The sequence below is a fragment of the Larus michahellis genome, chromosome 3 (genome assembly GCF_964199755.1).
Source record: "Larus michahellis chromosome 3, bLarMic1.1, whole genome shotgun sequence".
NCBI classification, from domain to species: Eukaryota; Metazoa; Chordata; class Aves; order Charadriiformes; family Laridae; genus Larus; species Larus michahellis.
The window spans coordinates 131,958,900-131,982,940 of record NC_133898.1 but is presented as its reverse complement, the minus strand read 5'-3'; the positions used below and the strand labels follow the sequence as shown (position 1 = coordinate 131,982,940).

Sequence of the window (24,041 nt, the reverse complement as noted above, 5' to 3'; positions counted from 1 at the left end):
CCGGGGGGGATCCTGCACCCAGCGCCTTTGTCCCCCGGGCGCAGCTCGCCCTGTCCCGCCGCCCAGCAGCAGTGCAGGCACCACCGCACCCCACAGATCAGCCACCGCGGGCCTGGTGACCCCTAAACCAGACGAAGACAGCCCACCCTCGGCACCCCCAGCACCGCGGTGCCCCAGCCCCGTGTGTGACACCAGCACCGCAGCCGCACACTCGGCTCCTCGGGGAGCAGCAGAGCGGAGCCGTCGCCCTGCCCCTGCCGCAAGGCCCCGCTCGCCTGCCTGCGGGCTGGGAGAGCGGCGCCGGGTCCCCACGCAGGGGACAGGACGGGTGCCAGCAGCCCCACCAGCGCAGGAACGATCAGCCTGAAAGCCCCGATTCTGCACAGCCCCTGCCGTGGGATGGGCAGCCGCGAGCTCAAGCGTCACAAGAATCAAAAGGGGAAAATGCCATTTATTGGGTGCTCCAACTGTCCGCAGAGGAGCTGGAGAGAAACCCGTTTTGGGGTGAGTGCACCCAAACGGCGGCAGCGCGTGCTGCCGAGCTGCAGGCGTGGGGCGGGCAGGCAGCACCCAGCCCAGCGCCGAGCACAACCCACGGCGCCACCGGCACCCGCCGCTCTGGCTCCTCGCCCTGCCCGGGATCCACACCGGGGGAGGACAGAGCAACGCCGCCGCAGGAACACCCCCAGTGCGGGGCCATGGGCCGGGGAGAGGCGTGAGCACGGACGGAGAAGGGCGTCGAGGGGCAGAGCTGCCAGACCCACAGCAGCCCCAAGCACCGTCCCGTCTCGAGGTGGACCTGTCCCCGCCATCTCCTCCGCGTGTCCCTGGAGCAGCGACAGCCGTAGCTGCAGGTGATGAGGTCCCGCGAGGAGAGAGCGGGATGGGATGGCTGTTGTGGGACCCTGTGCGTCCCGTCCCCGCGCACAGCCACGGGTGCCGGTTCCAGGGGGGTTCCAGGGGCTGCGGAGACGGGGCAGAGGCAGGCAGCGCTCAGGCGGGGGGCTGGGAGGGCACGTGGCTTCCCCTCACATCCGATTTGCTTTCCAGGAGAGGTAGCAGTTCCAGACGATGGCAACGCACTGGACGACGGCCAGCCTGGGGACAGAGGGGACAGGGTCCACAGCCGCGGGCTCGGGCAGACGGGGAGCCGGGGCCGCGGCCGCGTTACTACCTGTGCTGCAGGGGCACGAAGTAGAAGTTTGCGATTTGCACTGGCGGCCAGATCTGGGTGGAGGAGGAGACAGCGGTGAAGGGGCCCTGCTGGCACCCCCATCCCCTGCCCACCTCTGCCCGGGCATTCCGGGTGTCCAACCGGGCTCGCGGCAGCCCCCGAGGTGCGGGACAGGGACAGGGGCGTAGAGGAGCCCAGCCAGGGGCACGGCCCCCGGGCCGGGGGGCGACAGACCCCAGCACTTACGCAGTAGTTGGTCAGCAGGGCGTCCGTGTAGTCCTGGGGGAGAAGGGAGGCCGTGAGTGCCCAGAGCCACCCGCTGACACCCAGCCGCCGCGCGTGCCCACCCCTGCCACGGCCAACAGCTGGCACCGGCACGGGGCTGCAGGCAGGGGCTGGGAGCACACAGAGGGACACTGTCCCCTGCCACCACGCCCCCAGTTCCACGCCTGCTCCAGCTGGGCAGGGGGTCCCCGCATCCCCTGCACCCGTCCTGGCGCCGTGCCCACGTGGGCCGAGCGCAGGGTGGCAGGGAGAGGGCGGCCACAACTGCTCTGTCCCCACCAAGAGCCCTTCCTGCCACTGCCACGGCCCACGGTGCCATGGCCAGGCCACCACAGGCTGCTCTGCCCACGAGGAGAGCAGGGGCAGGCGTGGGGCAGGCGTGGGGCAGGCTACGGCACTGAGAGGGCAGGAGGTGAGCCAGGGCACCTGCAGCAGCCTTGGGCTCCTCTCAGCAACGGCTGTGAGCCCCCGTCCAGCCCCACATCCCTCGAGCCTCCTCCCGGCCACCGCGGGGCAGGGACGGAGAGGGCACCAAGCCAGGGCAGCCTCCCCGGGAGTCCAACGCGCTGCCCCGTCTTCGTGCCGTGCCGCAGACCTGCCTCACGGCAGCAGGACGAGTCCCTCATCCAGCCCGGCCGTGACTCAGCCGGGAGCCCGGCCTCCTCCCGGCGCTGGCCGGCAGCCCAGGACGTGGAGAGCGGGCGCAGGGTGATGGATGCTCTGCTGACGCTTCCTCCGCGTGGGGAGAGGCGGATGCGCCCCAAGCCAGGGGTGAAGGTGGCTGCCAGACGCTGCTGCCCGGCCCCCAGCCCACCACCCCCCAGGGCAGGGGCAGCTGCAGCTCGTGGGAATCACCCACCACCGCAATCACCCACCACCAGCATCAACCACCCACCACCACGCTCAGGCCCTGGCGGGTGTCCCTGGGGGAGGCAAGGCGAGACGCGCGGCACGACTTGGTCAAGATGCTGCTGGGGTGGACGGGAGCGCTGGGGGTGCTGCCCGTGCCAAGGGCCAGCCTATGTCCCAAAACACCTCGTAGCCCCCCGGCTGCTGCTCTCGCAAAGCCAGGAAGAAGACGAGGTAACTCGGTCCTCCCCCAAGATTTGCTCCCTGCACCCCATGGCAGGACTGGGGGCAGGAACGGTCTCTGCCGGCGCATACCGGCAGCCCGGCAGGCAGCTGGCCGGTGCCCGGTGCGTGCACCCGTGCAGAGGAATCCGCTCTGGGCGATGGCACCCCAGGCAGAGCCCCAGCCCGGGGCAGCGGCCAACAGCCCGGTTGGGGCAACAGCCCCCGTGGACAGAGGGTCCGGGTGGGCTGGGCCCCGGGAGGGCCACCGCACGCAGCCCCGGTGGCCATCAGTGTGCGAGCACCGGCGCTGCGCACCCCCGGGCAGCCACGCGACCACCCCGGTGCGCCTCATCTGCGGCGGGGGGTCACCCGCTCCCCGGTGACTCACCCTCTGGACACGCTGACTCAGCTTTCGCGCTGGTTTCCAGCAATCGCCGCTAATGGGAGCCATCTCGGTAATGGCTCTGGAGACGCAGCCAGGAGAGGGGCCAGAGGCGCGCAGGGAGCCGGAGGGCACCAGGCGGGACCCCAGCACTGTAGCATAGCGAGCAGCCCCGACACCAGCGCCCGCAGGATGGGCAGCGCCAGGCTCCCGATGCCCCCCGGGTCGTGGCAGCCAGCGCTGAGCTTGGCAGGACCAGGCAGAGCTGCCCCACAGCAGCGGGGCAGACACCTCCCCACCCTGGCCGTGGGGCACCCACAGAGCCAGCTCCGCGCCTGGGGTGCCGGGGCACGACGGAGCTGCGGACAAGGCTGAGGACGGGAGCACGACGGCAGGGCTGGGGACACGCAGTCGGTGCTGGGAGGGGGCTGTGCCGGGGCACGGGAACGGGCACGACCACAAACGGGAGCAGCCGGCGGCGCCGGTGCACCGGGAGGGGCTGCCAAGGCAGCCGCGGAAGGAGCACGTACCTGCTGGATCTTGGACCAGTTCTCCTCCACCGACAGACCGTTCATGGCCCCCGTGATGGCGAGGAAGCAGCCGAGGAAACACGGCGCAAAGGCCCCCTGCGAGAGAGGAATCGGAGCCCGATGCTGGGCAGCCCACGGCACCTGCACAGGGCGAGGGGGCCGCATGGCGGGGCTGGGGGTGCTGGCGTGCTGCTCCCCGGCACAGAGCCATACGGAGGGACAGGCACCGCCATGGGAGGGCCCAAGGCCAGGCCAAGGGGGGCCCCCCTGCAGCCCCGTCTGCCCCAGTGCCCCGCCATGCCGGGGCTGCTCCTGGCCGCAGGATGGGGGCAGGAGCCAGGGCAGCACCGGGGTCCCCGTCCCCAGGACCCCCCCTCCGCAGCGGGGACACCAGGGACGGCACTGCAGGGAGACGGCAGCTCTCAACAGCCTTGGGAGAGCTGCAACAAGGGTAAAGCACGGATCCCCACGGATCACTACAGCTTCCATGGCACAGCCAGCATCCCCGGGGAGCACCATCTCCTACTCTGCACCCGCGGCACCGAGCCGGGCTCCCAGAGCGGGATGGAAACCTGCCCACACATGGCCGTGCCACCGCCCCGTCCTGCGGCACGAGCCCCACACGGGCACCCTCACCCGCGTGGCACCGACCTGGTCCAGGACCATCTTCTTCACGGCCACGACTTTCGTGGCCCCCGGGACGAGCTGATCCAGGATCTTGTACCATCCGCCCACGACGGGGCCCTGCGGGAGCCAGGTGGTGAGGGGCAGCGTCCCGCGGTGCCGGGACAGGGGGCAGCAGGGCCAGGGGGGCTCTGGAGCTGGTTCCACGGCCCTGCCCTGGGACACCGGGATCGGGGCCTGTCCTGCCTCTCCTCCTGGGCCCCGCACCGCCATGGGGCAGCCCCCCGGCATGGGGGACGCAGGGACGACGGCAGCCCCCAGCCCTGCCCCTCCTACAGCACCCTGCCGGGCAGCACCGCACCAGCGGGGCGGCTGCAGGGCTTCATGCCCGACACAGCGGGCAGGGCTCCGCGGCGGGGGGACCCCGTCTCTGCCAGAGCCACCCAGGGCCCCCCCTGCCCAGCATCCCCCCGCAGCCGATGGGTCGGGATCTGGCCCCGCCACGCACAGTGGAGCAAAGCAGGTCTGCACCCTCGGATGCAGAGTCACCCTCTGCCAGGTGAAACCTCCCGGGGGGCTGGCGCCAGCAGCAGGCATGGCCACGGGTGCCCAGGCTGCACAGACAGAGGCTGCCAGCCCCCCCAGGGGTACCCGCAGCCGCAGCTGGGCGCAGGGACAGCGTGTTCCTCCTCCGGGGAACCCAGCTCTGCCTGGCGCTGCTGGAGGTAGCACCGGGACAGCCCAACCCACACCTGCGCACCATGGTTTTGCCCTGCTGAAACACGCTAGCCCTCCATCCCATCCCCATCCCAATCCCCATCCCACCCCATCCTCACCCCCATCCCATCCGCATCTCCATCCCATTGCATCTCCATCCCAATCCCACCCCCATCCCCATCCCGTTCCCATCCCACCCCATCCCGCATGTGCTGCAGGGGCAGGGGCAGGCTGACTGCGGCACGCCAGTACTCACCACAAAACAGAAGCCAATGGCCATCATCTTCATGGTGCGGGAGCCCTGGTGCCCCTGCAGTCCCCGCCGCTCCACCAGCTGCTGGGCGATCACGTCGCCAGCTCCCATGAGGGCCCCTGCGACCAGCACGGCCTGCTCAGGCGGCCGCGGTGCACCGGGGCATGGCGAGACCCCGCAGCACCCTGCCGACAGCCGGGCGCCCCTGCCCGAGCGGAGCCTCTGCCTGCCCGCATCCCGCTGAGACGGCTCTGTCCCCGCTGTGTCCCTCCCGGCGTGGAGCTCGCCCTACGCCAAACCTGCCCACACCCTCCCGCAGCAGCCAAGCGCCTCGGGATGCTCTTGGGACGATGCAGCACCTCTGGCGTAAGCAGTGCACGGCTGCACTGCCTCCCCGCACCCCTGACACGGGGCTGATCCCTCGCCCGGGGTGCGCAGGGCTGTTGGGGCAGAGCCCACCCAGCTGCTGCTTCTCCCGAGGCTGGTGGTTCCCAAAATCCCTCCCCGAGCACCGTACAAACCCTGCCGCTACCATCCCCATCCTCATAACGCCGCGCTCGGCCCGTGCCGCTCCTGCCAGGCAGCCGGGATGGGAGGGTGAGTCTCGCCGGGCCGGACCCAGCTCCTCGCCGCGGGCCAGCTGCTGGCACGGCCCCTCGCCTTGTTGCCATATCAGTGCGAGGGGCCGTCTGGTGCGCGCGTCCCCCGCGGGGCACGGCTCAGCTGGGCCCTTGGCAGCTCCCGCTCCATCCGACACCCTTGACCCCTTCGACGCAACTCAGCTGGCCCGGCGCTCCTTCCCCCAGCTCCCTGCCTATCCCCCCTGCTCCTCCCGGGACAGGTCCCCGGCAGGTCTCCAGCCCCGCTGTGACCCTGCTCTGTTCTTGGAAACCCTGAACCCAGCCAGCCCCCGTCCCGGGCAGCAGCAGCCCCAGCATCCCCCCTCCTCCCGCCAGCCGGGACAGCTCAGAGGGTCTCCACGAGTGGCTCCTCACCATGGTGTGCCGAGGATGCTCAGGCTGGCAGAGCCCCGGCTGTGTCCCCAGCAGCGCCTGGCCCCTGCCACCCGCTCCTTCCCTCCCTCCCGGGGCCATCGGTGTCTCTGCGACAGCCCCAGCAGCGCCGCGGGGAGCAGGTCCCAGACTCCTGCCGCCTCCCCGGTGCCTGCAGCTGGATCGTGCCTTCCTGAGGGCACCGACCCCAGCCGGCACGCACAAACCAGGGGACAGGCACAGGCTTGGGTCCCCAGCCCCTCGCCCCAGCCACATGGATGACGGCCATAGTGTGGCCCCTGGGAGCCCACGGGCAGGGCCTGGACCCAGCCCAGCATGGCTACAATGGCCAGTGGAGCCTGGAGGTGACCCAGGAGGCCGGTCAGCAGCCAGGGCCCCAGCCAAGGCCAACTGGGCTGGAGGTGCCCCGTCAGGACTGCCCTGGTCTCTGCAGCCCCACGGAGCCCATCTCCTGCTGCCACGTCACCGGCTCCATCTCCCACCCCAGACCAGCACAGCCCCCGGGGGCTGAGGCTCTGCCCTGGGCCCCGACAGCCACCGCACCCCTCCACAATGGCGCATGGGCTGTGGCCGTGCAGGGGCAGGGGGTGCTGGCAGGCGAGGGACCCCGGGCCAGCATGGCAGGGCTGGTTGACTGTTTCCCGCAGGCAGCCTTCCCCCTGGGCGCAGGCAGGCTCCCCCACTCATTGACAAAGCGCAGCCGGCAGTGCCGGTGTTACTCACCCAGTGTCGAAGGCTCCGGGCGCAGTGCCCAGTGTGACCAAGCAGCACCGGGGCTGCCGGCGGGGGGGAGGAAAGACCTGTCTGTGCACCCCTGCCCGAGCCTGGCAGCGCGGCCGGGTCAAGCCCCTTGCAATGACTTCGCTCGCTCAGGCTGGCACCAGCGCTGCTCGCCACCCGCACTGTGCCTGCCTGGGGTGACACCGGCACGGTGCTGCCACAGCGCCAGCACTGGGCTGGAGCCCACGCCATGAACGCAGGGACCAGCCCTGAATGACCCTGCAGCTCTGCCGCCACTGCCGTGTCCTGCCCCAGGCTGGGAAGGGCAAGGGCTCGTGACCGCCCGAGCCATGGAGGGGCCAGTACCAAGCGGTGCTGTGGGCAGCCCCCGACCAGGCTGATCCTGAGAGCCAGGGAGGGCATGGCCGACCCCGCAGGCTGCTGCTCCCGGGGCCAGAGGACTTTGAAACGGGCCCAAGACTAATTAGGCCACACCGTCTGCGTCCCCCGCAGGCCAGCAGCTGGGGGCTGCACCGCCACCACAGGAGCGTGGGGCTGCTCTCAGCAGGCGGGGACAGCGAGGTCACTGCCACGGGCACGTGCTGCTGCCTGCTATGCCCAGGCCCCGCTGGCATCCTGGACTGGGGCCTGGGATGCAGGAGGCAAAGCCCTGGCTCCCAGCGCCAGGCAGGACGGCCATTCAGCAGGCGAGCACAGTGGGACACGCCAGGCACAGCAAAGGGCCAGCAAAGCTCACTGGCCCTGCCCCGGCTGGATGCTCCGCTCTGCCTGGGGGAACGGCAGCACCGGGAGCAGGGCCAGAGGGCACAGGGCAGCCCGCCTCCTCTGCGGGGACCACGGCACGGTCAGTAGCGAGGGGTCGAGCCTTGCATGGGGCAGTTACTTGCTGAAGCTGGGAGGGGAGCAGGAAGGCTCAGCCTCCAGCAGGGCTGCTCCTGCCCCAGAGGAACAGCCATGGAACCATCACCACCTCGCACCGCAGCTGGGCCTGGGCACCCGCCGCAGGCAGGGAGACACCCAGGCACGAAGGCAAAGCCTCTTCTCGGCAGCAGGAACCACGTCCAGTGCCGGGTCGATGACCCGCACACCCCCAGGGGCATGGCCCCATGCCCAGGGGCTGCCAGGACCCCTGAGGAACCGGGGGGCTGTGCCTCAGCATGGCAGGGCCGGCTCCCAGGAGAAGCAGTGATGGCAGAGCCAGATCCCGGAGCCGTGGGCTGCACCAAAGCTGCTCCGGCCACGGGCCGGTCCTGGGCAGCGCTCCCAGCTCCGCCTGGGCCTCCCTCCAGGACGCGAGGAGTGGATGCTCAGCCCAGCATCGCACGGTGCAGAGGGTGCCAGGCAAGAGAATCCATCAAATCAGATAAAAATAACAGCGGGAACAGTGAGGTGGCCTGGCAGGACCCCAGCAGCAGGGGAACGTGCTGCCCCCCCTCGCGGGCAGCCGGGAGGAGGGCCAGCGGCTGCATGGTGAGCTGAGCCCCCCGGCCCCACGCTGGCTCCCTGGTGCAGCAGGGCCCCCCCAGACCCCACGGCGGTGCTTCCCCAGCGTCCTATGCTATGTGAGCAGCATGACTGGTGGGGCAGCGGTGGGGGCTGCAAGCAGGGGATGCAGATGGGAGCACGCAGGGACACCCCCGCTCCTAGCCAGCCCATGCCGCACAGAGCCCCGCAGAGCTCTACGCACACGTGGCACGGGCAGGACTGAGGGGGAGGGCTCGGCCATGTGCTGGGCTGGCAGAGCCCTCAGGCAGAGGCTGCACCCCACTGAGCCCAGGTCCCAGCACCCAGCCCTGCCCAGGGGGAGCAGGGCTCCCCAAACAGCCTCCACCCGGGGTTTTGGGACAATTCCTGGAGCTGTGCCTCCTCACAGCCCCCGTTAGCCCTCCCGGCTCCAGCACAAGCCGCCGGCGCAGATCTCCTGAGCCCAGAGTGGGCCTTCACCCCGTGGGACGCATGGCGGGTCCCTGCTCCCCGCTGGGCCTGGGGGACCAGCAGCACCTCCCCCACCCACGGACAGGCCCCTGAAGCACCGGGAACCCCCCCCGCCCTCCGGGGTGACAGAGCCCACAGCGGCAGGGCAAGGGGGACCGGTGTGATAGGGATGGGGGAGTAGCGGGATGGGGATGCGGGGGAGAAGGGGATGAAAGGGGAAGGGAACGGGAAGGGGACGGGACAGGGGGCTGTGCCCCACGGGTGGTGACGGCGGAGGGGATGGGACACAGCGCGGCCGCTGCGGGGGCAGGGAGGGGGGACACACACAGCGCGGCCGCTGCGGGGGCAGGGGGGGGACACACACGGCGCGGCCGCTGCGGGGGCGGGGGGCCGGGCGGCGGCCCTTACCGGCGGTGAGCGCCTGCGCAGCCCCGGGCCGCCGCGCCAGCAGCCGCCCGCAGCCCCTCCAGAGCGCCGCCATGTCCCGGCGGGCGCGGCGCGGTGACGGCGCGGTGACGCCACGTCGCGGGGCAGTGACGTTTATTGCTCAGAAGCGGCCCAGGACGGTGGCCAGCAGCGCCATCCGCATGTACATCCCGTTCTCCGCCTGCCGGAAGTACGCGGCGCGCGGGTCCGAGTCCACCTCCACGCTGCGGAAGTGACGTCAGGCGGGGGCGGGGGCACGGACACACACACACACCCCCCCCGGGGATGAGGGACCCCCTCCGGGCACCACGGGCCCGGGCCCCCTTGAGCCCCCCCCCCACCCCCGGACACCACAGACATCCCCCCCCCCAGCCCCACATCGCCCTGGGGCGCTCCCCCCATCCCCCAGAGACCCCCCAGCGCCCCCCCCCCGCGCACCGCAGCCTTCGGCCCCCCCATCCCCCTTGACCACCTCCCCGCCCCCAGCACACCACAGACCCCATCATCCTTGAATCACCCCCCCGCCCCGCCGTGCCCCCCCCCAGCACACCACAGACGCCCCCGGCCCGAGCCCTCCCCTCCACCACAGCCCACCCCCCCCCGGCACACCACAGAACCCCTCAACACCGCCCCCCCAGCACACTGCAGCCCCATCCCCCTTGAAACCCCCCAGAGCCCCCCCCCCCTCCTCCCAGGACACCACAGGCATCCCCTGAACCCCCCCAGGAGCCTCCCCCCGCCCAGGACACCACAGACACCCCCACCCCAAATCCCCCAGCCCCCCCGTCCCCACCTGATCTCGTTGACACGGGGCAGGGGGTGCATCACCACCATCTTCTCCTTGGCCCGGGTCATGATGTGGGGGGTGAGGATGAACTGCCCGAAGCACTGCGGGGTGGGACGACACAGCCCTGAGCCGCTGCCACCCCCCGCTGCCAGGGCGAGACCCAGGGTGTCCCCCCGCCCCGTCCCAGACCCCCCCCTGCACTCACAGCCTCGTACTCCTCGGCCAGGCGGAACCGCTCCTTCTGGATGCGGGTCATGTAGAGCACGTCGGTGTCCGGCAGCGCCTCCTCGATGCTCCCAAACTCCTCCTGGTGTGTGTGTGGGGGGAACACCATCAGCAGGGCTGGGGAGACGCAGGGCCCTGACCCCCCCTCCCCCAACCCCGTCCCCATACCCACCTGCTTGATGCCCTTGGAGGCCACGAAGCTGGTGATGTCGGGGGGCATGCGGAGGCCGGGGGGGGTGACGTAGCGCAGGTTGACGCGGTACTGGGTGAGCAGGCGGGCCAGGGAGTGCACCGTGCGCCCGTGCTTCAGGTCACCCACCATGGTGATCTGGGGGGAGCCCGGCAGGTCCGCTTCAGCCCGACCCAACGACCCTCCCCGGACCCAGGCAGGGCCCTTCAACCCCGCTGCACCGTGCTGGGGGTGGCCGCAGCCCCCCCCCCATCGGCCCCAGCTCCCCCCCCCCCGCCGTACCGTCATGCCGTTGACGGTGCCCAGCTCCTCGCGGATGGTGAAGATGTCCAGCAGCGCCTGCGTGGGGTGCTCCCCCACCCCGTCCCCCGCGTTGATCACTGGCTTGCGGCAGTGCTTGGCGGCCAGCTGGCGGCACGGGCAGGGCTCAGTGCAGGGCAGGACGGCCCCCCACCAGCCCCACAGCGGGGACAGGGTAGGACCTGCCCCACCGGTGAACACAGCCCTGCCCCACAGTGCAGGTCACCCTCCCTGCCATGGGGACCGGACCCCCGAACGCCTTCAGGGCTGGACATGGCCCCTCCAGCCCCACAGGGCAGGTCACCATCCCCACCCACGGGGGCTGGACCCCCAAACGCCTTCACATATAGGTGCGGCCCCCCCAGCCCCATGGGGACCAGGGTAGGACCTGCCTCACCAGGGAACACAGCCCTGCCCCACAGCGCAAGTCACCATCCCCGCCATGGGGGCAGGACCCCCAACACCTTCAGGGCTGGATGCAGCCCTCCTGGCCCCCTCTCACCTCGACGGCGCCCGGCTGGGGGTGCCGCAGCACCAGCACGTCGGCGTAGCAGCACATGGTCTGCACGGAGTCGGCCAGCGACTCGCCCTTCTGCACCGAGGAGGTGGCCTCTGAGAAGGACAGGACGGAGCCACCCAGCCGGCTCATGGCCGCCGCAAAGGAGCTGCTGGTCCGCGTGCTCGCCTCGTAGAACATGGACGCCATCACCTTGCCCTGCGGGGGCCACGCTGTCACCTCGTGGAGCCCAGGGGCGCTCACGCCTGGCGTGGGGCTCCCATGGCCCCACTCGGGGTGGCCAACTCACCTTGAGGATATCCAGGCTCCGCTCCTTCTGCACCAGCATGCGCAGGGTGTGCGCCACGTTGAACAGATGCGACAACTGCGGGGAAGAGGGGGCTCAGCCGGGGCGCGCGGGGCGACAGGAGGCACCGTGTCCCCCCGCGCTCATCCGGGCGCCCGCCGCCCCAGCACCCGGGCACCTGCTCCTTGGAGAAGTGCTGGACGGAGAGGACGTGCTGCCCGACGAGGGGGTGCAGCAGCGGGGAGGTCTGGAAGTGGGGTGCGCCCTGGGGGGACGCCTGGCGTGGGAAGGGGCCCGGAGGGTAGAAGTAGCCGTCCTGGATCACAGCGGGATCTGCGGCACCGAGAGCAGCCGATCAGCCCATGGCCGGGTGGTCCCGCAGAGCCCAGCCCGGCCATTGCGGGACCCCTGGGGGCACTCACCCGCCTCCACCGTCTTCCTGCCGGCCTTGTCCCGCGCGTCCTCGGCTGGGGTGGGAGAGGGGAGCAGCGGCGTTAAGAGGGTGCGGGCGGCTGCAGCGCGGCACAGCCCTGCTGGCACTCAGCAGCACCGAGTGAAAGCACCGCAGGAGCCGACGCCAGGGTGACGGCCGCCCAGAGACAGGGCGGGCTGAGCCCTGGCGTGGTGCCATGTCCATCTCCCCACGCGCCCCGCAAAAACCCAATCGTACGCAACCCAAATCACACTGGCAAGCGAGGGGTCCCCGAGGTGCCGCGCGGGCCAGGGCGGGAGGGGAGTGGGCTGGCGCAGCCATGCCCATGCTGTGGTGCCCAGCCCCAACACACAACAACAGGGCGGCGCGGTCAGCCCGGGGCCAGCGCGGCACCTGGGGGAGGGGATGCACTCATCGGCTGCAGTTAGTGCCATTAGTACGGCCGCGTTCATTGTCTGAGTGAGTCCCCCCCTCCAACATTACCGGTGCCTCGGGCGCCCGGGCGGTGCGCGGCTCCCAGCCTCCGGAATGCTGAACGGGACACAAGGGCCGGCGTCAGCGGGGCCGTGCAGCCGCGGCCCCAGACCCGGCCCTGGGGCGGCACACGATCGCTGCCCCGCCACCCGCCGCACCGTGCCGCGCCGCACGCCCCCCTACCTGGCAGCCCCGGGTCGGAGGCGCGGTGGATGCGGGGCGGGAGGTGGAAGCGCCCCTCGCCCATGGGGCCGGGCCGGCGGGGGCTGGAGGCTCGGCCACGAAGCATCTCGCCGGCCGCCACATGCCGGGGCCGCTCGGGGGTCTGCAAGGAGAGGGCGAGCTGGAGCCGGGGTGGGGCAAGGACCCCCCATCCCAGCCCCGCGCACCCCGGTACCTTCGCGCTCTCCTTGACGGGGGCCGCGTGTGGTGGCAGCACAGCTCCCGAGGGCCATTTCTTCACGTCCTGCCCGTAGCCGGGGGGCACCAGCACCTGCAGCCATGGGGACAACGGCGCCAGTGATGGGGGGACGACGGCGTCGGTGATGGGGGGACCCCCCCAAGACGCAAGGGGAAGGGTACCTGTGGCCTTACCTGCCCGTCAATGTAGGCGACCTCCCCGCGCAGAACCACCCTCCGCACTGTCCCCTTCACCTTCATGCCCTCGAAGGGCGTCCATCGGGCCTTGGAGAAGGCCGTGTGGCTGGGGATGATCCACTCGTGCTCCAGGTCCACCTGCCGGCAGAGCGGGTCAGGGGCAGCAGGGCCAGGGCCAGGGCCAGACCCGGGCTGGGGGGGCAGGGACCCACCTCCACGTAGGTGTCCTCCTGCGCTGGCAGCCCGAAGATCTTGCGGGGGTTCTCGTAGAGGCGCTGGATGATGTCCTCCACGGTGAGCCGCCCCTCGGAGACGGCCGTCAGCAGCAGCGGCAGCATCGTCTCCAGGCCGGGGTAGCCGGGGGGCGGCTCCTGCCCCTGCTTCTCCTCCAGCGTGTGGGGGGCTGCAGGACGGGGCCGGTCACTGCGGGACCTGTTGCCATCCCCTCCCCAAGCTCCCGCCCCGCAGCCGCCATCCCGCCAGGGCTCACCGTGGTCTGTGGCGAAGCAGTCGATGGTGTCCATGTTCTCCCAAAGTGCCTCCACGTCCTGGCGGGTGCCCAGCGCTGGCCGCACGGCCGCCCGGCCCTCCCCGAGGCGCCCCAGGTCGTCCTGGCTCAGGAAGAGGTGGTGCGGGGCCACCTCACATGTCACCGGGACCCCCTTCTGCTTGGCTGCCTTGATGAGGAGGATCTGGGGGAGTGGTTGAGGGGGGAGCGTGGTGAGGGGGGACCCCAAACAGCCCCCATACCCCCGTCACCAGGGTCTGCGGTCCTGCCGCCGCTCACCTCCTCCCTGCGGGCCACGTGGCAGATGTGCACGGGGCGCTGGTAGAGCTGGGCCACCATCAGGACGGCGGCCACCGTCTGCCGCTCCGCGTGCGCCACGACGGGCAGGTGCCGCGGCCACTGCTCGAAGTGCTGGAGGAGGGAACAGGGCTGGTGGGCACCGGCACCGGGAGCTGGGTCCGGCCCCATGCCAGCCCCTGCCCGTGGTGGCCCACCTCCATCCACAGCGACACGTCGTCCATCCGCAGGCTGGAGAAGGTGTCGTTCAGGTACATCTTGAGCCCGGCAGCCGCCCCGGCCAAGGGCCCCAGCGAGCCGGCGTTCTCCGAGGAAGCCCCCAGGAAGAGGGCGAAGTCACAGCGAGCCCCGGCCTCGGCCAGCTGCGGGGGCAAGCAGCGGTGAGTGCTGGTGGCCAGCCCCACCGCAGCGCCCAGGGAGGGGACACGGGCATGGGGTCGGGCAGCAGCAGCCCCTCACCTTCTGCGCCAGGGCGAAGGAGGCAGCATCGGTGATGGCGGGGCTGGTGTTGGGCATGGCGCACACCATGGTGACGCCGCCGGCCAGGGCTGCTGCTGTGCCAGACGCAAAGTCCTCCTTGTGGGTGCCGCCCGGCTCGCGGAGGTGGACGTGGACGTCGATCAGCCCTGGGGAGCGGGGCAGCGTCAGCACAGGCAGCCCCCGGCCGTGGGGGACGCGGGACGCCCCGGCAGCACGGGGAAACGTCTCCTCTCCCCGCAGCACCCTCGGAGCCCCCACAGCCCGGCTCTGGGTACCACCGCGGCTCCGTTCTGCACCCTCGGGCCCCACCGTGGCCCCGGTCCCACCTACCCGGCAGGCGGATGAGTTTCTGGGACGTCATGCAGTCCACGTGTATCTTCAGCGGGGGGGCTGCCCCGATCTGCCCCAGCGCCTGGGGGAGAGCAGCCGTGAGAGCCAGGACCCGGCCAAGGGGGCTGGGGCTCAGCAACAGGGGCAGGAGGAGGACGTCTGCCTGAGCTGCACCCCAAAAACAACCCTCCCATGCTATCCACAACCGGGCTTCCCTACTCCAACCCCCTCTTTGCTCCATCACCTGCGCCCGCGTCCCCTGGCCCCCCAGCCCACCTCCACGAAGAGCTTGGTGCACTTGATGTCGATGATGAGCGGCACGGAGTAGTCGACGGCCAGGCGCCGGGTGCGGTACCCCTTGGTGACAAAGGAGGAGAGGCGGCGGCCCCCCGAGTTGCGCATGGAGAGGTTGATGACCATCTCAAAGTGGTTCTCGGCAAGGTAGTCCAGGATGCTGCGCTGGGTCTCCCGGGCGCCGGCCTCGCTGCTGTCCGCCTCGTCAAAGTGCCAGTCCACGGCCATCACCTGCCAGCAGTGACACCCATCAGGGCCCCCGCGCCTCCCCGAGGGCAGCCCCAGCCCCCCCCCGGCCCCCCAGCCCTGACCTTGATGCCGTGCTCGGTGTAGAAGTCGGCGGTGCCGAGGCTGGCGTACAGCTTGTAGCCGAGGCTCTCCAGGGTCCGCACCGTGGGCAGCAGCTCGCTCTTGTTCTGCAACGACCCCGGGGACGGTTAGAGGAGGAGGGGCACACCCCGGCCCCCGCCGCAGCCCCCACCCCAGCCCCACGCACCTTGTAGCTGCCGATGGTCAGCAGGATGTTCTTCTTGGGGATCTTGAAGCCGGTGCTGAGCATGGCCTTCAGGTACGCCTCGCAGCGGTTCTCCCCGAAGCAGGCCACCTCGCCCGTGCTGGTCATCTCCACGCCCAGCACCACGTCGGCGCCCGCCAGGCGCGAGAAGGAGAACTGGGGCACCTGGGGGGCAGGGGGGGCTCAGGGGCTGCCCAGCCATGTGCCCTGGCCCGGCCCCCGCGGCCCCCGCTCACCTTGACGCCGACGATGCCCGTGCCCGTCATCAGCCCCACGGGCTCCACGTCCTCGCCCATGATCACCTGGCTGGCCAGAGCCACCAGGTCCACCCCGAGGGTCTTGGAGACGAAGGGGAAGGAGCGGGAGACGCGGACGTTGCACTCGATCACCTTCAGCTGGTCGTCCTGGGGGAGAGGGGACGGTATGAGGCTCGCGTGGGGCCGCAGGGCATCCTCCCGCATGGTGCGGCTCCCCAGTGAGGTACCTTGGCGATGAGCTGCAGGTTGAAGGGGCCGGTGACCTGCAGCTCCTGCCCGACGGCGTGGACAATGGCCTTGATGCGCTCCAGCGTCTTGGGGGTGATGTCCTGGGGGGGTGTCACCAGTGTGGCGTCGCCCGAGTGCACCCCAGCGTTCTCCACATGCTCTGAGATGGCGATGGCCACCACCACGCCATCGCAGGCCACCGCGTCCACATCGATCTCCTGTGAGCAAGAACACGGTCACAGCCCAGCACCGGGGCGGGGGGACCGTGGGGTGTAGGGAGCCGGAGCAGCCTCCGGGATGGACCTTGGCCTCCTGGATGAACTTGGAGATGACGACGGGCTGCTCCTTGGACACAGCCACGGCGTTGCTCAGGAACTTCTCCAGGTCGCTGTCTGAGTAGGCCACGTTCATGGCGGCACCGCTCAGCACGTAGGAGGGTCGCACGACGCAGGGGTACCCCACCTTGCAGCAGAAGTGCTTGGCCGACTGCGGGAGAGACGGCACCCTCAGGGGACGTGCTGAGGGACGGCGTCCCCCAGGGCAGCCCCGTCACCCTCATCGGCCCCCCACCTCCATGTCGGAGAGCTCCTTCCAGAGGGGCTGGCTGATGCCGATGGAGTCCAGCAGGCGGGAGAACTTGAAGCGGTTCTCTGCCGAGTCGATGGCCTCCGGGGAGGTGCCGAGGATGCGGCACTGCTGCCGGTGCAGGGCCATGGCGATGTTGTTGGGCAGCTGCCCGCCCATGGACAGGATCACGCCCTCGGGGTTCTCCAGCTCGTAGATGTCCATCACCACCTGCGACACCACGCGGGGCAGGGGATGGCTGGGACGGGGGCCACGGCAGCCCTCATCCTGCCCCAGCCCCATGGCCGGCAGGGCCTGGGGCAACCCCCAGCCCAGCCCCAAGGCAGCCAGGAGCCCCCAGCCCCGCTCACCTCAAAGGAGATCTCATCGAAGTAGAGGCGGTCACACATGTCGTAGTCGGTGCTCACCGTCTCGGGGTTGTAGTTCACCATGATCGTCTTGAAGCCCATCTGCAGGGGGAGAGGGATGAGGTGAGGCCAAGGGACGCTCCGCTCCTCCCCAGCCCCCTCTGACCAGCGACCCCCCCCACCCACCGACCCCATGGGGGTCCAGGGCCCGGCTGACCTTACGGAGCTCCTGGATGCAGCCGACGGCGCACCAGTCGAACTCCACGCTGCTGCCGATGCGGTAGACACCGGAGCCGATGACCATGACGTGGGGCTCACGGAAAGCCAGGTCGTGCTCGGTGCCGTTGTAGGTCAGGTACAGGTAGTTGGTTTGGGCCGGCCACTCCGCCGCCACCGTGTCGATCTGCTTCACCACCGGCAGAATCTTCAGGTCGCGCCGCATCTTCCGCACGGCCAGCTCGGTGCTGGGAGGGGCAGGGTGAGCGCCAGGACGTGGTGGATGGGGGGACAGAGCGGGGCCGCCCCCTCCCCACATTACCTGAGCACGGCCAGGGCCACCTGCTTGTCGGAGAAGCCCAGCTCCTTGGCCCGCTTGAGCACGGCGGGCGGCATGGTGCTCTGCTCCTCGCGGTAGGACTCCAGCAGCACCGCGTGGTCCGTGATGTTCTTCATCTTGTGCAGGAACCAGCGGTCGATCTTGGTCAGCTCGTAGAGCCGCTCGATGGAGTAGCCAGCCCGCAGCGCGGCCGCCAGCACGAAGATCCGCTTGTCCGTCGGCGTCTCCAGCTCCTGCCACGCCGGGGGGGTGAGCAGGGCCGGGAGGTGGGGGCAGGCGGCCGCCTCCTCCCCAGGACTGCGCTGGCAGCATGTCCCCAGACCCCTCCATGCCGTCCCAAGCCCCAGCACTCACCACGTCCGAGACTGGCTTCACAGTGTGGTCAAAGCCCACGCAGTTCTCGTCCACCATCCTCAGCGCCTTCTGGAAAGCCTCCTCGAAGTTCCTCCCGATGGCCATGACCTCCCCTGGGGACAGGGCTGTCAGCGGCCGGACCCTGCGCCCACCGCGCTGCCCGCCCGCGCTGCCTGCCCGCCCCACGCTCACCCACGCTCTTCATGGAGCTGCCGATCTTGGTGCTGACGCGCAGGAACTTGCTGAGGTCCCAGCGCGGGATCTTCACCACGCAGTAGTCCAGGCTGGGCTCGAAGTTGGCCGTGGTGGAGTTGGTGACGGAGTTCCTGAGGAGGGGACGGGGGTCAGCGTCCAGGGCTGTGCCACCAGGGGGGCACAAGGCCGGCTGGAGCAGCGCCCCGTCCCACGCCGCAGCAGTGCCATTACCTGAGGAGGGGCAGGGGGATGCCCAGGGCCAGCTTGGCAGCCACATAGGCCAGGGGGTAGCCGGTGGCCTTGCTGGCCAGAGCCGAGCTGCGGGAGAGCCGGGCGTTCACCTCGATGATGTAGTACTGCGGGCAGCAGGCGGGCAGCGTGAGCGGGTGCCGCAGGACGCAGACCCCGCAGCATGAAGCCGGGTGCCAGCGGCACGGCTCCCTGCTGCCCGGCAGGCACCAAAGGGCCGCTCGTGCTCGGAGGGCACGAATAGCCGTGGGGACCGAACGCCAGGGCAGCCGGGCTGGGGAAGGGCAGCCATCGCTGCCGGCCACGGCAGGAGGGAGCCAGGCAGAGGCCACCCAAGGACCGGGCACGGCTCCGGCAGGGAGCGAGACCCAGCGCCCCGCTGCGCTCACGGGGCCGGCTGAGCTGCCGGCACGGCAAGACCCGCCGGTGCCCGGGGACGGCAGCCCCACAGGACAGCACAGGGCAGGACCCCGACCCAGGTCCCGAGGCCGGGGGGCCCTTGGGGGCCACACTCACCTGCTCCGACTCGGGGTTCAGGGCAAACTGGATGTTGCACTCGCCCACGATGCCCAGGTGCCGCACCACCTTGACGGCCGTGCGCCGCAGCATGAAGTACTCGGTGTCGTTGAGGGTCTGGCTGGGGGCCACCACGATGGACTCGCCCGTGTGGATCCCCAGCGGGTCCAGGTTCTCCATGTTGCACACCTGGCAGCGGGGAGGGGGGGTGTCACCGTGGGCTGGGGGGGTCCCGACTGCCCCCTGTGCTGCCCTGAACGCGTCCCTCCCAGCTCCCACCGCCCCCTCCCCTGCCCCGGGGACCGATGGGGCTCGACAACGAGCCCCTGGCGCAGCCCAGGCGCTGCAGCCCCCCCCGAGCATGGGGGGTGCGAGGGGTCTGGCTCAAGGGGCACAGCCGCCGGAATGGGCTGGGTATCCCTCCCCGGGGCCGGGGTCCACCGGGAGCCCCCCAGCACCCACTCCTCCATCAATCCCCGCCCAGCAGAGGCCTGGGGGGGGTCTCTCCCATCCTGTACCGTGACACAGTTGTCGTAGGCGTCCCGCACCACCTCGTACTCGATCTCCTTCCAGCCCTTCAGGGACTTGTCCACCAGGACCTGGGAGGTGTGGGTGAAGGCCTGGCTCACCAGTGCCACCAGTTCCTCCCGGTTGTTGGCAAAGCCAGAGCCCAGCCCGCCCAGGGCGTAGGCGGAGCGCACCAGCACCGGGTACCCCAACCGCTCGGCTGCCGCCAGCGCCTGTGGAGAGCAACGGGGTCACGACGGAAAGAGGGCGGGGGGGACACGGCACCCTGCCCGCCCCCCAACCCTGCCCCGTCCCACCCCCGGACCTGCTCCAGGGAGGCGGCCGCCTCGCTGGGCGCCACGTGCTCCCCGATCTCCTCCATCTTCTCCACGAAGACCTTGCGATCCTCCGTCATCTCGACGGAGGCGACGGGGGTGCCCAGCACCCGCACACGGTACCGCTCCAGCACGCCCGCCTTGGTGAGCTCCACGCCGCAGTTCAGGGCCGTCTGCCCCCCGAAGGTCAGCAGCACCCCGTCGGGGCGCTCGTTACGGATCACCTGGGGATGGCGGGGGGAGGGCACAGGGCGGTGGGGCAGGGACCCACGGCAGCCCCGCACCCTCCGGCTGCCACCGTGCCTGTGCTGCCCGCTCAAGCGCCTCCCCGCCACCCCCCAGACCCCCAAGCAGCCCCCAGCCGCGCTGTCCCTGTGCCCCCCACACCGCCCCCTCCCCACCAGCACCCCAGGGTGCTCACCTGGGTGACGTAGTCGGGGGTGATGGGGAGGAAGTAGACCTTGTCCGCCAGCCCCTTGGAGGTCTGCACTGTGGCGATGTTGGGGTTGATCAGCACCGTCTGGATGTTCTCCTCCTTCAGCGCTTTGATGGCCTTACGGGGAGCAGGGCGGTCACGGCTGGTGGCCCCGGGCCCCCACCGTCCCCCCCCCCCCAATCCCGTACCCCTGGGTGGGCACTCACCTGCGACCCCGAGTAGTCGAACTCTCCTGCCTGCCCGATGGAGAGGCCGCCGGAGCCCAGGATCAGCACCTTGCGGGGCCGCGCCGCATCCCGGCCCCCCGACGGCGCCTCGGCGTAGGTCAGCCAGTCCCGCAGGCGCTCCCGCACTGTCGGGGGGGGGGGGGGGGGGACGGGACACGCTGGGACCCCCGTGCACAGCCCCGGCACCACCGTCCTGCCCACGGTCCCCCAGGGTCCGGCCGCCCCCCTCCCGCCCCAACCCACCCGTGCGGGCGCCACCGTCTCCGCTCCGCAGGTCCCGTGCCGCCTCCACGAAGATGTCGAAGAGCCCCTCCAGGTCAGTGGGGCCGGCGCGGTGCTCGGGGTGAAACTGGACACTGCAGGGGGGGGTGTCAGGCAGGGCACAGCCCTGTGCCCCCCCCGGACACCCCCACCATCCACGGCCCCGCACCCACCTGAAGAAGGGCTTGTGCTCGTGGACGAGGCCCTCGTTGGAGCCGTCGTTGGCGTTGGTGAAGAGCGGGGCCCAGCCGGGGGGCAGGCTGCCCGCCTCCACCGCGAAGCCGTGGTTCTGCGCCGTGATGAAGCAGCGCCGCGTGTCCTCGTGCAGGCACGGCTGGTTGTGACCCCGGTTCCCGTACCTGGGCGGTGGGGACGGGCGTCAGGCAGCCCCGGGACCCCACGGTGACACCCCCCCACCACCGCACTGGACCCCCCACTCACTTCATCTTGTAGGTGTGGGCGCCGAGGGCCAGGGAGAGCAGCTGGTGGCCCAGGCAGATGCCGAAGACGGGCTTGGGCTGGGGGGCGTCCAGCACCCGGCGCAGGCTGGACACTGTCTCCCGGCAGAGCTGCGGGTCCCCAGGGCCATTGCTGATGAACAGCCCATCAAAGTCTGTGCCGAGAGAGCAGCAGGGTCACAGCGGGGCCCCCTGAGCCCCCAGGGTCCCCGGCTACCAGCAACGAGGCACCCTGAGCCCACAGCCCCCGCAACGCCCCAGCACCAAGCTCCCTGACCCCACAACCCCCCTCCCAGTGGCAGCAAGGCCCCCCCAGTCCCACAGCCCCCCATGGCCCCTGATGCCACAGCCCAGAGCTGCCTTCCCATCACAGCAAGGCACCCCAAAAGCCCATGCCCCCCCCCCATCCCTGCAGGGCCCCACTGAGGGCCCTGAGCCCCCAGGAAGGACGACATCAAGGCTCCCTGACGCCATGGTGCGGACCAGGACGTGGTTCCCCGCTGCCCCCAGCACCATCCCAGGAGACAGCCCCTGCTCCAGGCCCCGTCCCACACCCCTCGGCCCCCGGCTGCTGCCCCCCGACCTGCGGTGTCCAGCGGATGGTCCCAGGGCACCACGGTGACGGCCGCCCCCCGCTCGCACAGGCACCGCACCTGGTTGTACTTGAGGCCGCAGTCGATGGCCGTGATGCGCAGCGACCCGCCGGGGTTGAAGAGTTGGGGGCTCTGCGGGAGGGGTGAGTGTGGATCGCCCCAGTGCCCCCAGGCAGCAGCCCCTGCCCCAGCAGGGACCTCCGCAGCCCCCCCCCAGCCCCCCGGCCATCCCCACACATGCCCAAAACCCCCTCTGCCACCCCCTGACCCCCCAGCCGTCCCCAGCCCCACCTTCAGCGACACCTCCTGCACCAGGTGCCGCTTGTTGGGGTCCTCAAACGAGAGGCTTTTCTCAGGGGTCCCGTCTGGCACCAGCTTCCCCAGCAGCGTCCCCTTCTCGCGGATCTTCTTTGTTAGGGCCCGAGTATCCACTCCTGGGGAGGCGCCGTGAGACAAAACCCCCACGGCCCCGGCCCACCCCCAGCACGACCTCGTGCCCCACCAACACCATCCCGCCCCAACCGCCAGCACCGGGTCGACCCCGTGGGGAAGCAAATCCCACCGCAGAGACAGGTCTGGTCCAGAACCGACTGTCCCCCGGCCCCAGCCCCACAGCCACCCCACACCCTTCCCAGTCCCACCTTCCAGCCCAGGGATGTTGTGCTCCTTGAGCCACTGGTCGAGGGAGCGGGACGCGCTCCAGTGGCTGGGGGTCTCCGAGCACTCGCCCACCACCAGCCCGGCCACGTGGATCTTGCTGGACTCGAACCACTGGGGAAAAGGGAGTGAGTACAGCCGGGCACGGGGCCACCAGCACGGGACAAGCCCTGTGTGCCCCGCGGGGGCCTGGCCGTCCCCATGGGACACGGCAGCATGGCTGCAGCCCAGGGCTGGAGGAGCCCCGTGGGGCAGGGACCCCATCCCCGGCCCACAGCACAGGACCAGCCCCGCTCGGCGTGCGGGTCTGTCGCCGCCCCCACCTCGTCCCACACGCGGCCCTGGGAGGCTGTGGCTTGGTCCAGCCGAGCCCGTGGCTCCGGGAGCCCCAGGACAGGGTGCCCAAGCCCCCGACGCTGCTGGACTGCAGCCCCCCGCCCAGGGGCCAGCACGGCCCGCACCGTGGGACCCCTCCGCTCAGCACGGACCAGCACGCAGGAAAGCACCGCTCCCTCCGGTCCCCAGCCTCGCCGGGAACCCCAAACGCACCAGCGTGTCCGGTCAGCCGTGGGGGCTCCGGTTCGGGGGAGCGAGGCCCGTGGGGCCGCAGCAGGGACCCACGGCACCCCCAGCCCGGAGAGGGCCGATGGCAGCGAGCGCGGGGACGGGGGCTCCGGGCCACCAACGCGGGATGGGGTGGGCAGGACGGGCCCCAGGGTCAGCGTGAGGAGGCCCCGCACGGCGCAGCGGGGATGGACTCTGCCCTGGGGGCAGGGGCCGAGAGGGGTCTGGGGCCTCGAGCGGGGGCTGCTCTGCCATCCCCGGGGGGGGCTGGGACCCCCGCCCTGCAACGCAGCCCTGTCAGGGACAGACGCGCCGCCGGGGAGCCCCCATCCCAGTGCTCGGGGGTCCCATCGCCCCCCGCCCCAGCCCCGGTCCCCTCCCAGGTCCACGTCGGGCTGGAGCACGCCGGGCCCGGGAGCATCGGGGCCAAACCTCCGCCTGCCGCCACCCCGCCCCGGCACCCTGCGCATCCCGCCCTGGCACCTGGGGCCGTCCCGCCCTGGCACCCTGCGCCGGTGGCCGGTGGCCAGGTGGCTCGGGCAGCTCCAGGCGCCGCGGTGTCACTGCCACCGGGACACGCCGCCCCCGCCGCCCCCCGTCCCCGCGCTCTCACCCTGCTGAGGCCGAAGGGGTCGGCCTCGTCCCGCGGCACCCCGTAGTTGCCGACCAGGGGGTAGGTGAGCACCAGGATCTGCGCCTTGTAGGAGGGGTCGGTGAGGGCCTCGGGGTAGCCCACCATGCCCGTCTGGAACACTGCGAGCGGGAGAGGGGCCGGGTCGGCAGGGACGGAGCAGCCCGGCCGCCCCCCGTCCCGGCGGAGGCACCGGAGCCCCGGGCACCGACGACCCCCTCCCCCAGCGCCCCGGGCCGGCCCCGCTCCTGCCCCACGGCCGGTGCGTGCGGGGGTGGGGTGGGGGGGGCGACCGGTGCCGATGCCGTGCTCGGGCCGACCCCCAACATCCGCCGCCGTCCCGGAGCCGCTCCCGCTCCGGCCGCACTCACCGACTTCCCCGGCGGCGGCGGCCCCGGCGGCCCCGAAGGCGCGGCCGCGCAGCACCGACCCGTCCTGCAGCACCAAGCGGCCCATGGCGGCCCCACGTGCGCTCCGGCGGCTCCGCGGCGGCGGCCCGGCCAAGCGCGTGCAGCGCGGCGGCGGCGGCGGCGGGAGGATCCGGGGCGGGGCCGGGGCGGGCCGGCCCCCGGGGCGGGGCGGGGCGGGCACAGCATCTGGTGAAGGGGCCGTCTGGGGCGCCGCGGGGCAGCGGGAACCGCAGCGTGAACCGCAGCGTTCCGGGGCCCGGGGGGATGGCGGAGCGCGGCCGGGAGAGGG

At 71.5% G+C, this 24,041-nt stretch overlaps 2 protein-coding genes across 2 annotated transcripts; both read right to left on the bottom strand.

Moving 5' to 3' along the window:
- Positions 1–431: 431 nt before the first annotated feature.
- MPV17 (mitochondrial inner membrane protein MPV17) lies at positions 432–9,242 on the bottom strand. The gene is made up of 7 exons (XM_074582337.1): positions 9,137–9,242; positions 5,043–5,158; positions 4,097–4,189; positions 3,446–3,541; positions 1,421–1,453; positions 1,175–1,227; positions 432–1,098 (listed from the first exon to the last, which is right to left on the bottom strand). The coding sequence occupies exons 1-7, from the start codon at positions 9,207–9,209 to the stop codon at positions 1,029–1,031; spliced, it is 534 nt and encodes a 177-aa protein (XP_074438438.1). The 5' UTR covers positions 9,210–9,242; the 3' UTR covers positions 432–1,028.
- Positions 432–23,895, bottom strand: CAD (carbamoyl-phosphate synthetase 2, aspartate transcarbamylase, and dihydroorotase). The gene is made up of 50 exons (XM_074582336.1): positions 23,714–23,895; positions 23,325–23,464; positions 22,132–22,261; positions 21,782–21,924; positions 21,481–21,622; positions 20,881–21,052; positions 20,613–20,798; positions 20,422–20,534; positions 20,158–20,303; positions 19,937–20,068; positions 19,506–19,739; positions 19,192–19,413; positions 18,674–18,862; positions 18,140–18,264; positions 17,906–18,039; positions 17,714–17,826; positions 17,342–17,592; positions 17,021–17,267; positions 16,807–16,905; positions 16,442–16,666; positions 16,175–16,357; positions 15,871–16,089; positions 15,623–15,790; positions 15,369–15,551; positions 15,184–15,288; positions 14,855–15,103; positions 14,579–14,660; positions 14,228–14,394; positions 13,966–14,130; positions 13,751–13,882; positions 13,454–13,655; positions 13,176–13,366; positions 12,961–13,101; positions 12,764–12,859; positions 12,550–12,691; positions 11,882–11,926; positions 11,638–11,792; positions 11,463–11,537; positions 11,159–11,371; positions 10,639–10,764; positions 10,339–10,494; positions 10,147–10,248; positions 9,948–10,042; positions 9,137–9,378; positions 5,043–5,158; positions 4,097–4,189; positions 3,446–3,541; positions 1,421–1,453; positions 1,175–1,227; positions 432–1,098 (listed from the first exon to the last, which is right to left on the bottom strand). Exons 1-44 carry the CDS (start codon positions 23,796–23,798, stop codon positions 9,276–9,278), a joined length of 6,723 nt encoding a protein of 2,240 aa, XP_074438437.1. The 5' UTR covers positions 23,799–23,895; the 3' UTR covers positions 432–1,098; positions 1,175–1,227; positions 1,421–1,453; positions 3,446–3,541; positions 4,097–4,189; positions 5,043–5,158; positions 9,137–9,275.
- Between the last annotated feature and the right edge of the window lie 146 nt (positions 23,896–24,041).

Excerpts from the sequence above, each read along its gene's own strand:
- MPV17 (XM_074582337.1), bottom strand. The coding sequence starts at position 9,209 with ATGGCGGCGCTCTGGAGGGGCTGCGGGCGGCTGCTGGCGCGGCGGCCC. Across the intron at positions 4,190-5,042 it reads CCATTGGCTTCTGTTTTGTG|GGCCCCGTCGTGGGCGGATG; the intron begins GTGAGTACTGGC and ends TGGCTCCCGCAG. Across the intron at positions 1,454-3,445 it reads ACTGGTCCAAGATCCAGCAG|GACTACACGGACGCCCTGCT; the intron begins GTACGTGCTCCT and ends CTTCTCCCCCAG.
- CAD (XM_074582336.1), bottom strand. The coding sequence starts at position 23,798 with ATGGGCCGCTTGGTGCTGCAGGACGGGTCGGTGCTGCGCGGCCGCGCC. Across the intron at positions 15,552-15,622 it reads CGGGCATCGTCGGCGTCAAG|GTGCCCCAGTTCTCCTTCTC; the intron begins GTGAGCGGGGGC and ends CCTGCCCCCCAG. Across the intron at positions 13,367-13,453 it reads CTGCTTCGCCACAGACCACG|CCCCCCACACGCTGGAGGAG; the intron begins GTGAGCCCTGGC and ends CCCGTCCTGCAG.